At 45.8% G+C, this 14,189-nt stretch overlaps 1 protein-coding gene across 2 annotated transcripts in view; it reads right to left on the bottom strand.

Moving 5' to 3' along the window:
* Window positions 1-369: 369 nt before the first annotated feature.
* CIB2 (calcium and integrin binding family member 2) overlaps window positions 370-14,189 on the bottom strand; it is a 32,132-nt gene continuing 18,312 nt past the window's right edge. Inside the window, exons 3-7 of one of the 2 annotated variants that reach the window (XM_020976020.2) lie at window positions 6,434-6,545; window positions 4,416-4,563; window positions 2,678-2,873; window positions 1,817-1,865; window positions 1,162-1,248 (exon numbers count right to left, since the gene is read on the bottom strand). In XM_020976020.2, coding sequence (XP_020831679.1) covers window positions 1,838-1,865; window positions 2,678-2,873; window positions 4,416-4,563; window positions 6,434-6,545 — 484 coding nt within the window. In that variant the 3' untranslated portion in view covers window positions 1,162-1,248; window positions 1,817-1,837. Of the gene's footprint in view, window positions 1,249-1,816; window positions 1,866-2,677; window positions 2,874-4,415; window positions 4,564-6,433; window positions 6,546-14,189 lie in introns of both variants that reach the window. The other variant, XM_020976021.2, reaches the window with a different exon arrangement.

Raw genomic sequence — 14,189 nt, 5'->3', positions numbered from 1 at the left:
TCTACAGCCTGGCCAAACTGGCTCTTTATCCATGATACTTCATCTCCCATCACTTGGCCTTTGTACAAGCCTGGAACATACTCCCTGCCTCTTAGAATCTCCAGATTTCTTCAAAGCTCAGCTCAAACACAACCTTTTGTTTTTGAATTCCCCTAAATGCTAAGGGCCTTCTCCACAAGTTATTTCAATATTTATTTTTATGTATTTATATACACACAGGCTGTCTTCCCAAATAGACTGGAAACTCCTATTTTTCTTTTTATCCTCACCCAGTACCTAGCCCAATGTAGGCACTTAGTAGGTACTTGTTAATTGCCTGAATGAATGAATGAATGATGGAGGCAAAGTCTATATACTATTTAGCCACGGTCAGATCAGTCAGAATATTTAATGGGGAAAAGAGGGATGCAGTTAAGAGTGACAGAGCCCTTCCTTTGACTGCCAGAGGCAAGCGGCAGTGGGTCCCAGGCCAGGCCCGGAGATGGAGTGGAAAAGGGAGAAAGGCAGAGCTGAATACAGGCATTCAATGAGAAAGATTGCATAGCTGATTCAAAACCTCATCCCTTTTTTTTTTCCTTTTGTGATGCCTCCCATGCTTCTCACAAATCTTGCCAGCTTTCAATTGAGTGAAGCTCTCTTTTTTAAGGATGTTTTTCCCCTTTTCCTCTTCTTGGTTCTTTAAGGATGTTTGGGAAGGAAAAGGTACAGCTGTCATCATGTCTGAAGCCTCATTTCCCAAGGCAGGACAGAGTTAGACCCAGCTTGGCCTCCACTGTGGAGCCAATGGATTGGCAAACCTTAGGCCAGGAATCAAAATATGGTCCCCTGCCTGTGACCCCTCCAGACAGGCAGATGGACAGATTCGATGCCATGCAAACTGGCTAGAGATCATTACCAGTCCCAGCACTCTGGCTGGCTGAGAGTATCTTCTGTATGGGGGAGAGAGCTGTGAGAGCAAGAGATCTTGGGAGCACGTGGGAGACAGACGAGAACCTCCTTGGAGGCGAGGTGGTTATTGTTACTTTTCTGGTGTTGGGTTTGTGTTTTTTGTTTTTGTTTTTTGCTGATAGGGCCATAATATATTTTCACATGTATAAAATCAGGAAGCCACATCTGCTGATGACACAAGGCTGGAAAAACCCTTCTCTCCAAAAGGAGGGTCCTAGGGGCTTCTTGGAGGTGCCTGGGCTGAGCTGATGTCATCTCTGGGGGTCTGCTGGGTAGCTTCAGATCCGAATGTGAAAAGTGCTGGGGAGAAACAGAGAGATGTCAGAGGGAAGAAGTAGGACCAGGAAGAGGGTGGGGGAGGCTGAGAGGACCCTTTGAGGTAAATGTCCATAATCAGAGGGTAAGAAAATGTTAGCTTAGGGGCAGCTAGGTGGCACAGTGGATAGAGCCCCGGCCCTGGAGTCAGGAGGACCTAAGTTCAAATCTGGCCTTAGACACTTGACACTTATTGACTGTGTGACCCTGGGCAAGTCACTTAAACCCATTGCCTAGCAAAAATCAAAAAACAAAACAAAAAAAGAAAATGTTAGCTTAATTATAGAATCATAGCATGGGAGAACTAGAAGGGTCCTAAGCCATCTTCTAGTCTTGACTTCCACATTTTACAGAGGTCACACTGGGCATCAGTGGTGAGGTAGTTGAAGTACATACAGTAAGGAAGACTTGGGAGTCGGGAGCCCTGAGTTTGAGCCCAACTCTAAAGCTGACTCACTGAGTTACTTTTGGTCCTCTCTTTAAAGGCTACTTAACCAAACCCTCTAAGCCTCTACTTGCACCTCGGTGAAATGGGGATAGCAGTCACACTAACCTCATAGGATTGCGAAGGGGATCAGATGGGCCAACTCCTGTAAAGAACTCTATAAAGTGTTAAACAGATGTGATTATTAGAACAAGGAATGGAACTCAGATCTCCTCAGCAGCCAGACCACAGGTATTAGAGGAAGCCACAGCATTGCCTATCAGAAGGGAAACCACCAGCTACAGACTTGTAGGTACCCAGAGAAGGAGACTGGACCAAGGAGGGAGGGGTGGGCAGGCCTCTTCTGGAATTGGTTTTTCACATCTGTTGTCCACTAGAGCTCATCCTGCTTGAGTTCCCTGGCTAAAGCTACTGAAAACATTTCGCTCTGGAATGGATGGATGAAACAAACATGTATTAAGCCCCTATATTGTGCCAGGCATTGTGCTACACACTTTGCAAGTATCATCTAACGGGCTAAGTCCTTAGTTAATATCATCTGTCTCAATCCAGGTGGATTGACCTGGTCCTAAGTGATGGGCCCTTTGGCAAGACGAATATGAAAGTGTGGTTCTCAGTGCTTTTGCAGGAAGCTCCTGAGATTCCAGAGAACCTCCTTCCTGCTGGCTTTTAACTTCCTAAGGAACTGCATCTACCTGGGGGCATTGGAAAATGTTTTTAGTAAGAAGATCATTTATTTCAACCCTCGAGCTCTGAGTGGCTCAGTGAACATTGGACACTGGACTTCAAGCCAGCTTCCCAAAGGGGAGAGACGGTTCAGCTCCAAGCTTAGGTCTATTTGAGCAGCAAGACTGAGGCTAAGAAAGAGAAAAATCTGAGTCTCCAGAGGCCAAAAGGCAGAGAGGCATCGTGGAAAGAGCGCTCGGAGTCAGGAGAGACCTGAGTTTGAATCCCAAAGGCTGTCCATACCTCAGGAAGTCAGGGGACTTAGCAATCATGTCTTCAAAGTCAGCATAGCTGAGTTTTCCATCTCCATCCAGATCAGCCTCCTCAATGACCTTATCACACACAAGTATCACCTCTTCCTCCTCCAGTTCCGACTTGGTCAGCCGGGCCAGGGTCAGCTCCAGGTCCTTCTTGCAGATGAAGTTGTCATTGTTGAAGTCTACTCAGGGAAGGACAGAGAAGACCAGTCTCATCATCACCATCATCATCATCATCAAAATGGAAGTCTCTGAGGCCTTTCATTGTGATTCTGAAAGTTTTGATCCTTGGATTCCTGAAGCATCATCACTTTTGTAATGGCCTTAGTGTAATCTTTAAGCACTCTAGGTCCCGAAGAAAGATTAGAAACAGGTTCTACTATCTAAGAAAATATACCCTGGGATGTTTGAAAAAAAACATTGGCCTGCATTCCAAAAGACCTGTATATGCTCTACTTCTGGTTTACTTCCTGGATATAACCTTGGATAAATAATTTTGCCTCTCCAGGCCTCAGTTTCTTTTTCTGTAATAATGTAGGGAAGAGGGGTGGTAAGTAGGAAGATGGCACTTGGTCCCTTCTAGCTCTAACAGTCTATGAATCTAGAAGTCCAGCTCACTGGACAATCCATTGCAGAAAGCTTTATGCTGACCTCTGGCCTTGGAAATGATTCTGGGATGATGTCACTGAATTGCAGCTATATAAAGAGTCCCAGATTTAGAGGCAGGAGACCTGGCTTCTAGTCTTCACTCTTTTTTGCTAGCTGGGCAACTATGGGCAAGTCACTTAGCCCCTAAGCCTTGTTTCCTCATCTTTAAGATGAGTATAAGAATACTTACACTACCTACCTTTCCCCTCCCACCTTGGCCCTCTCACTTCTGATATTCCATGTTCTCAGATCCCTCCCACTTCTGATATTCCATGTTGTAAGGTCCTTCCCAGTCCTGACATTCCATGTTCTAAGGTCCCTCCCACTTCTGACAGTCTGTTACTCTCCCAAGTGATTTCTCCATCATTGTAAGCATTTGGTATACACGTCGCCCTCTAGTGGGCAAGTGGAACAATGCATGCAGCTCCCAGAGCCTTCAATACAGGCAGGCTGATGGGACTGGGTTGGGTCACGGAACTACAAAAATATTGCATCTTGGTTATGGCAGAGGACAAGATCACCCCCCCCCCCATCACTTTGTCTTTGTTTTTTGAGGAGATAGACTCTTGGGATTTTGTCTTTGTAGCTTCAGCACTGTATATGGTGCCAAGCATACTGGAGGTGTTTAATAAATGCTTGAGGATTTGATGATTGGTTCTATTTAATTGATTAACTGAAAATGAAGCTTCCATCACAAGAACCTCAGTGGCTGAAGGGACTTTAAATGTCATCTAGTCCCATCAGAAGAAATCCTTGTTTCCAGCACCCCTAACAAGAGATCTTTCAGGGTCCAACCGAGGATGTTCTAAGGCTGCCCATTCCACTTTAGCTCTCATTAGCAGGAAGTTTCTCTTGACGTTAAGCTGAAATCTGTAACTTTCAACCACTGTTCCTACCTCAGATCTAGAATCATTGTTTCCCTCTTCTCTGATAGTCTTTGGATATCTCCTTCCTAACCTAGAACGCTTAAGCATAGGAAACTCCAAGGCAAGGCCCCAAGTGAGGACCTGCTCCCTCACCACACTGGATTCTAGACTGCCTTGGATGTCGGTGATGACGAGCTGGGCACTACTTACCGTAGATCTTAAAGGCATAACTCGCTTTGAGTTCCCTGGGCGCCGACTCACAGAGGACTGAGAACATGTCCACAAAGTCATTGAAGGTGAGATTCCCCTCACCATCCTCAGAGAAAGATGCCACAATTCTCTCCTTGAAGGGATTCTCCTGTGAAAATCAGAAAGAGTGAGTAGGAGCTCACACACTCACTTAGAACTTACCACCTCTCTCTCTCTGTCCCTCTCTCTGTCTCTCTCCTTCCCTCCTCTTTCTGCCTCTCTGCTCTCTCTTTCTCCCCTCCTCACCTCTTAAAATATATTTCTTTTACTTGCCATGTCTGTGTAGGTCCAGCTTTCTCTTTCTATCACTTGGTCCTTTGTGTACATGTATTTGTGTGTACATGTATGTGTACATATATATAGAGAGAAAACAGGGTGGTGTAGTGGACAGAGTTGGCCTCAGAGTCAGAAAGACCTGGGTTCAAATACTATTGGCTGTGTGACCCTGGACAAGTCACTTAACCTTAGACTTGTGCAGGTGGAGATCTGCCTGGGAAGAAGGAGCTCCTAACCAGGATAGGTGAAATCAAAAGTCTGGTAAAAAAAAATATGTAAAAATATAGACACGTAATATAACATACACAGATACGTATGTACATAGATATATGCCCATGTGTATGTACTTGCATGTATATAACGTAGATAGATGGCTGATTGATTGTTGTCCTTTGTGCTCAAAGAGGACCACAAAGCCATCACTATATTGGGATCAAGGTACAGTGTGTCCAACTGTGGCTGATCAGACCAATATCAGCTTGAAAGGCTCTACCACTGATCAGTTATAAGTAGTCCATATGAACATTTAGAGTGGAGATATCTCTAAATCTGCACGTCTCACATTTCTTTTGAGCTACTGCAACTTTGCTTTGCTCCTATTTAATATATATTTATATATAAAGCTCTGATTGTTAGGAAGCTCTTTTTTTTCTGTCTGAAACCTGCCTCCCTAGCAGGAACAGTCCTAGACTGAAAGGCAGAAGAGCTGGGATTTTAGTCTTGGCTTGGCTGTCAACTAGCCATGTGGCCCCAGCTGGATGATGTCACCCCTCCCGGCCTCAGCCTCCCCATCTGCTTCTGGTTTGGACCACCTCCTCCCCCAGCTCTTTGCTCACTGCTTTCTGTGACACTCACCCTTTCTACCTTGTATTATGCTTATTTGGGTATCTGGCTGACATATATACAAGTAGGGATCTTTTCATTAGGATCACAAGATCATAGGCTGGAAAGGAACTTTACAGAGGAGGAAACAGTATCTCAGAGGGATCAGATGACTTGCCTGGGATTCCACATCTAGTTGGTGGCAGAGCCACTTTTTGAACCCAAGTCCTTTGACACCTTCCACCCCACTGATAACGTTTTCAGTTCACATAAGGAAGATCTTCCTAACAATTCTATCCCTTTGTATAACTATATCAATATATGTCATCTCCCCTACTAGATGATACTGGAAGAAAGACAAAGAGAGGCAGGAGGGAGAGGAGAGACCCAATTCAATTCAACAAAACATTTATTAAGTTACCTAATGCATGCAAAGCATTATGCTGGGTGAGATACAAAGACAAAAATGAGCCAGACCCCACCAAACTGAGATTGGTGGTAACATACAACATGTTTATAAGTAAGTATAACAGAATGAACATTGAGGGAGGAGGGAAAGGGAGGAGTCATGATCTTCACAGAAGCTTCACAGCACCTAAGCTGAGTTGTGAAGGAAGACAAGGATCCTGAGAGGCAGAAACGAAGGAATGCCTTCCAGGCACTTGAAAGGGCTTATTCAAATGCACAGATATAGGAGATGGAATACTGTGTTCAAGGAATGGTCAGTCGTCCAATTTGGCTAAAACATAGTCTTCATGTGGATGAATGAGACAAATCTATGAGACAGCACCATAGCTCTCTACAGCCCCTCCTCATGGGCTAGCCTGGAAGAGCTCAAAGATTTTCTTTATGCCCTCTCCCGAAGAAGTCCTTAAGAGTACCTTGAACTCCGGCATTTGTATGATGACCGACATGGGCACGGTGACGATAGGGTTCTTTCGGTAGTCCATGGGCACGATGTTGGGCGCTAGCTCGTAGTACCGGGCATGCAACCTACAAAGCAACCAGAAGATGGTGGCCTCAAATGATGAGTCTCAGGTCCCATCACACACTTAAGGGCTGAGTCTTCAAAGAGATTCCTAGAGCAAATATGGTACCCAAAGTCATTGTCTTAACAGCTGGATGGGACTTCAGAAGTCAGTACAATCAGCCTCCTCATTCTACATGGGAATGTAGAAGGTGCTGTGGCTTTTATAGTATAAGGAAATTCAGATTAGAGGATCACAAATCTCAAGCATGAAGGGACTTCAGGGCCTTCTGGTCCAATCTTTTCATTTTACAGATGAGGAAACAGAAACTCCAAGAATTACTTGACCCAGATCACTCAGGTAGTGAGCATCAGAGGTGAGATTTAAACCCATATTCTCCAATTCCAAAGCCAGTCCTCTTACTTCATAGATAGATAGAGTTGCCTTAGAGAAGGGGTTCTTAACCTGGGGTCCACACACCCCTGGGGGATAGATTTCAGGGGTCAATGCACTTGGAGAGGGGGAAAATTACACCTTTATTTTCAATAACCTAATTGAAATTTAATATTTCTTTCTATTATGAATGTAGGTAAAACATATGGCTCTGAGAAGGGGCCCTTAGGCTTCATGAGACTACTAAGAGGGTCCATGACTCAAAAAAGGTAAAGAACCATTGTCCTAGAGGTTAAGTCATAGATACAGAGTTAAAAGGGACCTCAGATACCATCTAACCCAACCCTATCATTTTACAAAGGAGAAACCCAAGGTCATATAGGTAGGAAGAGTCAGAGGTAGGATTTGAACCCAGGTCTTCCTGGCTCCAAATCTAGATCTCTATTCATTACAGTGTCTTTCATCCAACTTGGTCTCCTTTTTCCAAGGCTAGCCAAAGGTGGGTTGGAAAGTGGAGGATTTGGAGTTGGAAGCAACCTTGGAGATCATTTCATCAATATCTTCATTTTATGAAGGAGGGAACTGAGACCCAGGGAGAGTGGGTAAGTGAGTTGTCCCTGAAGAGAGTTTCCTAGGGAAAAACAGGACGTGTGCCTAGAAAGGAAATGGGGACTCTGGCCTGTTAGCCATTTCTTGGGAGAGAAGGAGCTGCAATGGTCAGACATGCTGTAGGTGTGGAAGGAATGAATGGTCCAAGCCTTGAACCTTCTGTGTTCCAGGTCCTGCCCTCCAGGGGCAGCCTGGCTTGCTGGAGAGAGGATGGTCTCCTTCTGAGAGTATTTCTTTTTTATCTTGTCCATGGGAAAGAAAAGAGGGGTTCCTTTGAAGCATCTGACCCCTAGTGAAAGAAGAAGAAGACCCAGTTTCATGGAAGCAAGACTCTCAGAGTACAGGGAGCCCCAACATTCAAGTTACAAGGCATCTGAATTATGGAGAGAGAAGACAGAGTCTTTAAGCACTGGGAAGTCCTGACATCAAAGGGGCAAAAACCCAGTATTCATGGCGACAAGCTGAGGGTAGGGGAGAGGGAAGAGAGGATAAATAGAGGGTGGGACAACTTAAATAATGCAGAAGGATAGATGGAGAGAGACAGAGAGAGGATTCTCTGGGTACCATATAGAACCAATATCATAGGTTCAAGGCACTTGTCCTGTGCAGACAGAGAAAGATGATGGAGGAAGAGGAGAGAGACAGAGGGCTTGGGGTATTAGTTCCAGTAGGTTAGGTGTAAGGACTCAGCACCCTAAAGGTAGGAGTGAGGAAAGCGAGGAGGGGGGGGAAGGGGAAGAGAGAGAGGGAAAGGGAGAAGGGAAGGGGGAGGGGGAGGGAGAGGAAGGGAGAGGGAGAGAGGGAAGGAGAGAGAGGGAGAGGGAGAGGAGAGAGGGAGGGGGAATGGGGGAAGGGAGAGAGAGAAGCTATATATTTAGTTTCTGCTTCAGCAGCTCGGTTACTGGGAATGTGAAATTGAACTCTGAATAGTGAAGACCATGGGCCCAAGGGCTGAGCCACTTCCTTGGTATGTGCTGAGGCAGCAGCTCCAGGGCCACCAGGGATTACAAGAGGACAGTTACCAGGGACTGAGAGAAGGCTGCTGAGTGACAATTGACTCATTTCAGCCACCAACTGTGGGCTTTTCTGCTGGTTTCTACCATATGTTCTTATCTTTTCCAAATTCTGCTCATCCTTCAAGGCCCAGATCACTTCCTATTCTCCATTCTGCACCTTCCCCAATGACCCCAAACCCCACCTGGATCTCTTCCTGGCCGAAGGCTCCCACAGCAGTAGAGAAACAGACAAGGCCAGAGAGGCCTGAGGTCAGGGGGTCTGCGTCCAAATCTTGCTTCACCACCACAGTCACTTCCAGTGTGACTGTGGGCCAGCCTCTGCACCCCTGGGCCACAGTTTCTGCATCTATAAGATGAGGAGGCTGGACCAGAAGATCTCTAAGAGCCTTTTCTGCTCTCAACCCATAAATCCTGTGTCTGTCCACTGCACCCAGAACCCTGTAGCACACAGCCTTTGGCTCATTCATTCACTTATGCGACCATGTCACAAGTGTTTGTTCAGCACTGATAAATGGGCCCAGCATTGTTGGGAGCTGCAGGACACACATCCGAAGTTGTGACCCAAGATCTCCCTTCCAGTCAGGGAAACAAAACACATATACATGAGCGAAGCCAGCAGCAGTTCAGGGGAAGACATGATGAAGAGCGCTAAAAAGAGCTACAGAAATAACTATAAATACAGAAAGAGAACAATAATAACACTCTTCTGCATGGCATTTAAAGACTTGCAAAGCACTTCCCTTCTTACTGAGAACCCTGCAAGAATCAGCAATACACGTGGAAGACAACTGGACAGAGCGAGATGGAGGTGGAAATGGACCAGGCTGCCTTGGGAGGTGAGGTTGCATGACCTCTAGTGTTGTCCTGGAGACCCTTCTTCAAGCACAGGTTGGACTAGGTGGTCTCTAAGGTCCCTGACAACTCTGACACTCAATGCTCCTGTGGTTGAAGAGGAAATGAATTGGAGGGAGATGGGCTAGGAGGCTAGTAGGATGGTCGGGGTGAGACCCAAGAGAGGTCAAATCTCATATCTGACACTCAGCAACTCCAACCCTCGGACCCTGGGCAAGTCACTTCACTTTTGAGGCTCATTTTCCTCGCCTGTCAAATGAAGATGTATTTCCTGTACCCCAGGGTTGCTTTCTAAAATGTTAATGTGCTATAGAAATGTGAGGTGTCATCCAGACAAAGTCCAAAGCTATACATATATTCATTGTCCTCTCCTGCTCCTTGACTTCCTACCCAAGGAATCAGGCAGCGTTGATGAGGGCACATAAAGAGACAGTAAGAGCTTGAGTCTGACCACACAAGGCCAATTCCATTCGCCAGATCCATCCCAGTCTGACAGCCAACAAGCATTCTCCAGGTTACTTAGGGAGAGAGGAAGAAGCTAAAGAAAGAGGAAGAGGAGAAGAATGTAGAAGAGGCCCATGTTCGCATCCTTTCCCAAACACAGGCTCAAGCCAATATTCAGCCAGGACCAGAGCTACTGGAGAAGAACATTCTAACATGCTAGATTACAGAAGCTTCGAGGTGAAGAGTCTATCTCATGGGCCTCAGAGGGTGGTGCTTAGTTCTGGAGGCCATCTTGTAGGACTGATATTGGTAAGCTTTAGAAGGTCCAGAGAAAGGCAACCAGATTGGTGAAGGGCTAGAGACCATGTCATATAAGGACTGATGGAAGAACTGGGATTGTTTAGCCTGAAGAAGAAAAGACTCAAGGGGGAGGGGGGATAGTTGATAGCTGCCTTCATGTATCTGAAGGGCTGTGATGAAGAGGAGAAACTGGGCTTGTTCTCTTTCACCCCAGAGGGTAGATCGAGGAACCAGGACAATGGAAGGGAAGATGCCAAGAGGCCAACTTGATGTCAGAAAATACTTCCTAGCAATTGGAGCTAACCATAAGTGGAAGGAGCTGCTTGGGGAGGTTGGGAAGTAGAATGCCTCCCGTAGGAGGCCTTCAAGCAAAGGCCCAATGGCCCTTGTTGTAGAGGATTCCTTTGTTGTCTGGGCTGGACTAGATGGTCGCAGAGGCTCCTTCCGATACCCAAATTCTGTGCCCTTTGAAACCAACCAGTCCCACGTTCCACCCTCTGTGGGAATTCCCTCCACAATGGCCTTGTCAGGAAGGCGTCTAGCCTCTGCTCAACTGCTTCCAGTGGCTGGGAGATCACTACCTATCAAGGCCCTCTCGAGGTCCCCTGTTGGACAGCTCTAGATGTGCTTCTGCGGAACCAAAATACAGCTCTTTGTAACTCGAGGGAATTCTTCTTCATTTTCCTCTCAGGTATGGGTTACACTAGATGGCCACTGATATCCTGTGGAATTTCTGTGACCATAGTAGCTCCTGTCTAGGCAGCCACACAGTCAATTCCCTCTTCCATAAAAATCCAGCGATCATGTCCACCCCAAATCTTCCTCTTACCAAACAAAACATCTCTAGCTCTTTCATCACCTCTTAGGGAACAGCAAGGGCAGCCTTGAAGGGATAAATAGGCAGGTAGCTGGTGCAGCGGATACAGCATTGGGCCTGGAACCAGGAAGACCTGAGTTCAAATCCAGGTTAGACACTATTGTGTGTGAGACTTACTAGTGTGACCCTGGGCAAGTCACTTAAACTCTGTCTGCCTCAGTTTCCTCAACTGTAAAATGGAAATAGTAATAGCACCTAGTTACTTTGTTGTGAGGATCAAATAAGATAACTGTAAAGTACTTAGCACAGTGCTGGGAACACAGTAGGTACTTAATAAGTGCTTACTTCCTTCCCTAAAGAAATATACTTGTAACACATAACCTGGGGTGGTATGTATATATTTATTTCATTATAGTAATGATTTGTATGGGACCTGTGACCTAGGCAGAGCTATAGTGACTAGAGCACTGAATTTTGAGCAAAGAGGACCTGGGTTTAAATCCTGCCTTGGACTTCTACTAGCTGTGTGACCTTGGATAAGTCACCTAACCCTCTGAAGCTCAGTTTTCTCAAATATAAAATGAAGTAGACCCCACGGCCTCTAAGATCCCTGCTAGCTTTAAATCCATAACCCTCTTAGCCTATGGTCTCATGAGTATAGGAAGCTGCCAACAGGAAACTCCTTCACAGAGGTGTGTTTAGAGGCAGCCAAACTGGGCCAATTGTTAAATTTTCAGTGTGAACATTTGTGTCTTAGAAATTGGCAAGCACTACAAATCAAGGCTTGACTTACTGTGTTTTGTTGATTATCCAGCCTTAAGATAATGATGCAGAAAATGTTAACGATGCAGATTGAACCTAAAAACCCACCCTGCCTGTTCAGAAAGCTGGTTGTTAAATATTTACTAGCACAACCCTGCCCCTCCATCAAGTCTAAGATAGCATCACCTGCAGTCTTGACTTCCATCTTGTACTGGACTCCAGTGAGGAGAGAATGAAGCGATGACTTTGCCTCACTTAAATTCATTTCATGCGCAAGGCAAGACATCGTCCTCGGGATGTTATTGGTCCTCTTTGGAAACAAAGGGTCCAGAACAATAAGAAGTTCCAGTCCATTGGCACTTTTTGATATGAATGTACTGAGATAGACCTGTTGGTTCTATCTCTCCCTACACTGCCCCCAAGTCACTGTCCTGTAGCAGAAGGAGGCATCTATCCTCACCCCCAAACTTGTTTACTCAATTCTTCCAACCTGAGAAATAGTTCTGGCTTCAATAGCCCACTCTAGAACCAGTGAGGCAAGAAAAAAATGGGGCAAGGGTGCTGGCTGGTCACACTGGAGGGTTTCCGCCAATAGCTCACTGTCCACTGATGAGGCTGCCTGTCTCATCTTGCCCCCTCAGCCACCAGCTTTACTGCATTTGGATTGATTTGGGGTTGGGAAAGTCTGGCAATAATTGCTAAATGAGGCAAGGAATCAACCACAGAAGCCCAGAGTTGGAAGTGACCTCACAGATACTTTTAGAGGTAGGAGGGCCTTAAGCTATCAAATGGGGATCTTAACCTCTTTGTCATGGACCCCTCGGGCAGTCCCATGAAGCCTCCAGTCCCCTTTTCAGAATGATGTTTTTAAATGCATAAAGTAAAATTCATAAGATTCCAAAGGAAAGCAAAGATAATGAGATTGTTATCTAAATGTTTAACAAAAATTCGAGTACCCCCAGGTTAAAACCTCTGATCTAGTCTAACCCTGCTATTTTATAGGTGAAATAATGGAGGCCTGGAAAGGAGGAGGGATGTGCTCAAGGTCACATGGGCACTAAGTTAGATCATAGCTTTAGAGCCAGAAAGGAACTCAGACCCCACCTAGTTGAACCCCTTCATTTTACAGGTGAGGAAACTGACGGACAGAGGTAAATGTCTCTGAAGTAGTAAGTGGCAGGGCCAGGATTTAAAACCAGGTCTTTGGATTTCAAATTCAGTCTTCTTTCCACTGCACCATTTGAAGCCAAGTCTTCTGGGTCCAAACCCTTTCTAGTTAAGTGTAAGATGCTATTTATTTCAACCTGACCAGATATGGCTTCACCAAAGTCCCCGGAAAAGTGGTTATCTTGCCTTCTGCATAAGACATCCAGGCATGGGCAATTAATTTACCGTCGCCTGAGGCAGCCCATCTAGCTGGTGGACAGTTCTAAATTTTAGGGCATATTTTCTTCTATCCAGCTGCAATCTGCCTCTGCATCATTTATCCTCTTCTTCCTTTTGGGGCTGAGCAGACCTTCCTCAAGACAACCCTTAAGAGGACTGAAGATCATAATCATGTCATTTCCCCACCCTCACCCTGACTCCAGTCTTTTCTTGTTTTCCAGACTCAACATATTCCAGTTCCTTCAATCAGTCTTCACAGGACAAGGCATGCATGTTTTCTCCCCATCCAAGTCACCCTCATCTGGACATGCTCTAATTCGTGGTCCTCAGAAGGGAGCCCAAGACTCCAGTCGTGGTCAGACCAAGGCAGAGGACAGAAAGATGGTCATGTCCCGATCGAGGCACTTACAGCCCAGGGTTGCATTCAGCTGTTTCAACTCATGTTTACCCTGCCAGCTACTAAAGGTCCCAGCTGTTCTCCCCCCAACCCCCCAACTCTTATCTAGCTAAATTTCTCAATACCTTCTTATAGGCAGGTTCTGTAGGTATCATTATTCTCAAATTTTTGTCCACTCTGCCCCCAAAACACCCTGTGATTTCATCAGTTTGGGGGACATACCTCTACTGATGCCAAGAGCCAACTTATCTGTAACTTAACAGTTGCTAAGAGGTGCCTGTGTCACAGAGAGGGTGACTGATTTCTCCATGGCCACACAGCTGCTTAAATACTTATTGACTGATTGATTCTTGACTCCAGGATTGGCCCTCTATTTACTATGCCACACCACCTTTCACTCCCATTTTAAAGGTGAGGAAACTGAGACTTGTAGAGGTGAGTCACACAGCTAGGAAGTGGTGGTGTCAGGATTTGAATCCAGGACTTCTTTCTCCAAGTTTCTGCTCCACCATGCTACTTTCTATGCAGCTGTTATTTTAGGGACGGGGAGGTAGGAAGAGAGACAAGAACTTGCCCTTTACCAAAGCAGACTGGCACCTTCTCTGAACCTTGGTATCTTAGAGCATCGCCTGGTGGTGGAGGGGGCAAGATGAGACAGGCAGCCTGGTCAATGGACAGTAGAACATACTAAGA

The sequence above is a fragment of the Phascolarctos cinereus genome, unplaced genomic scaffold (assembly GCF_003287225.1).
Source record: "Phascolarctos cinereus isolate Bilbo 61053 unplaced genomic scaffold, phaCin_HiC Scaffold_3;HRSCAF=262, whole genome shotgun sequence".
Lineage (NCBI taxonomy): Eukaryota > Metazoa > Chordata > Mammalia > Diprotodontia > Phascolarctidae > Phascolarctos > Phascolarctos cinereus.
Note: the sequence above shows the minus strand (reverse complement) of the source record. Positions and strands in the feature narration are given on the sequence as shown.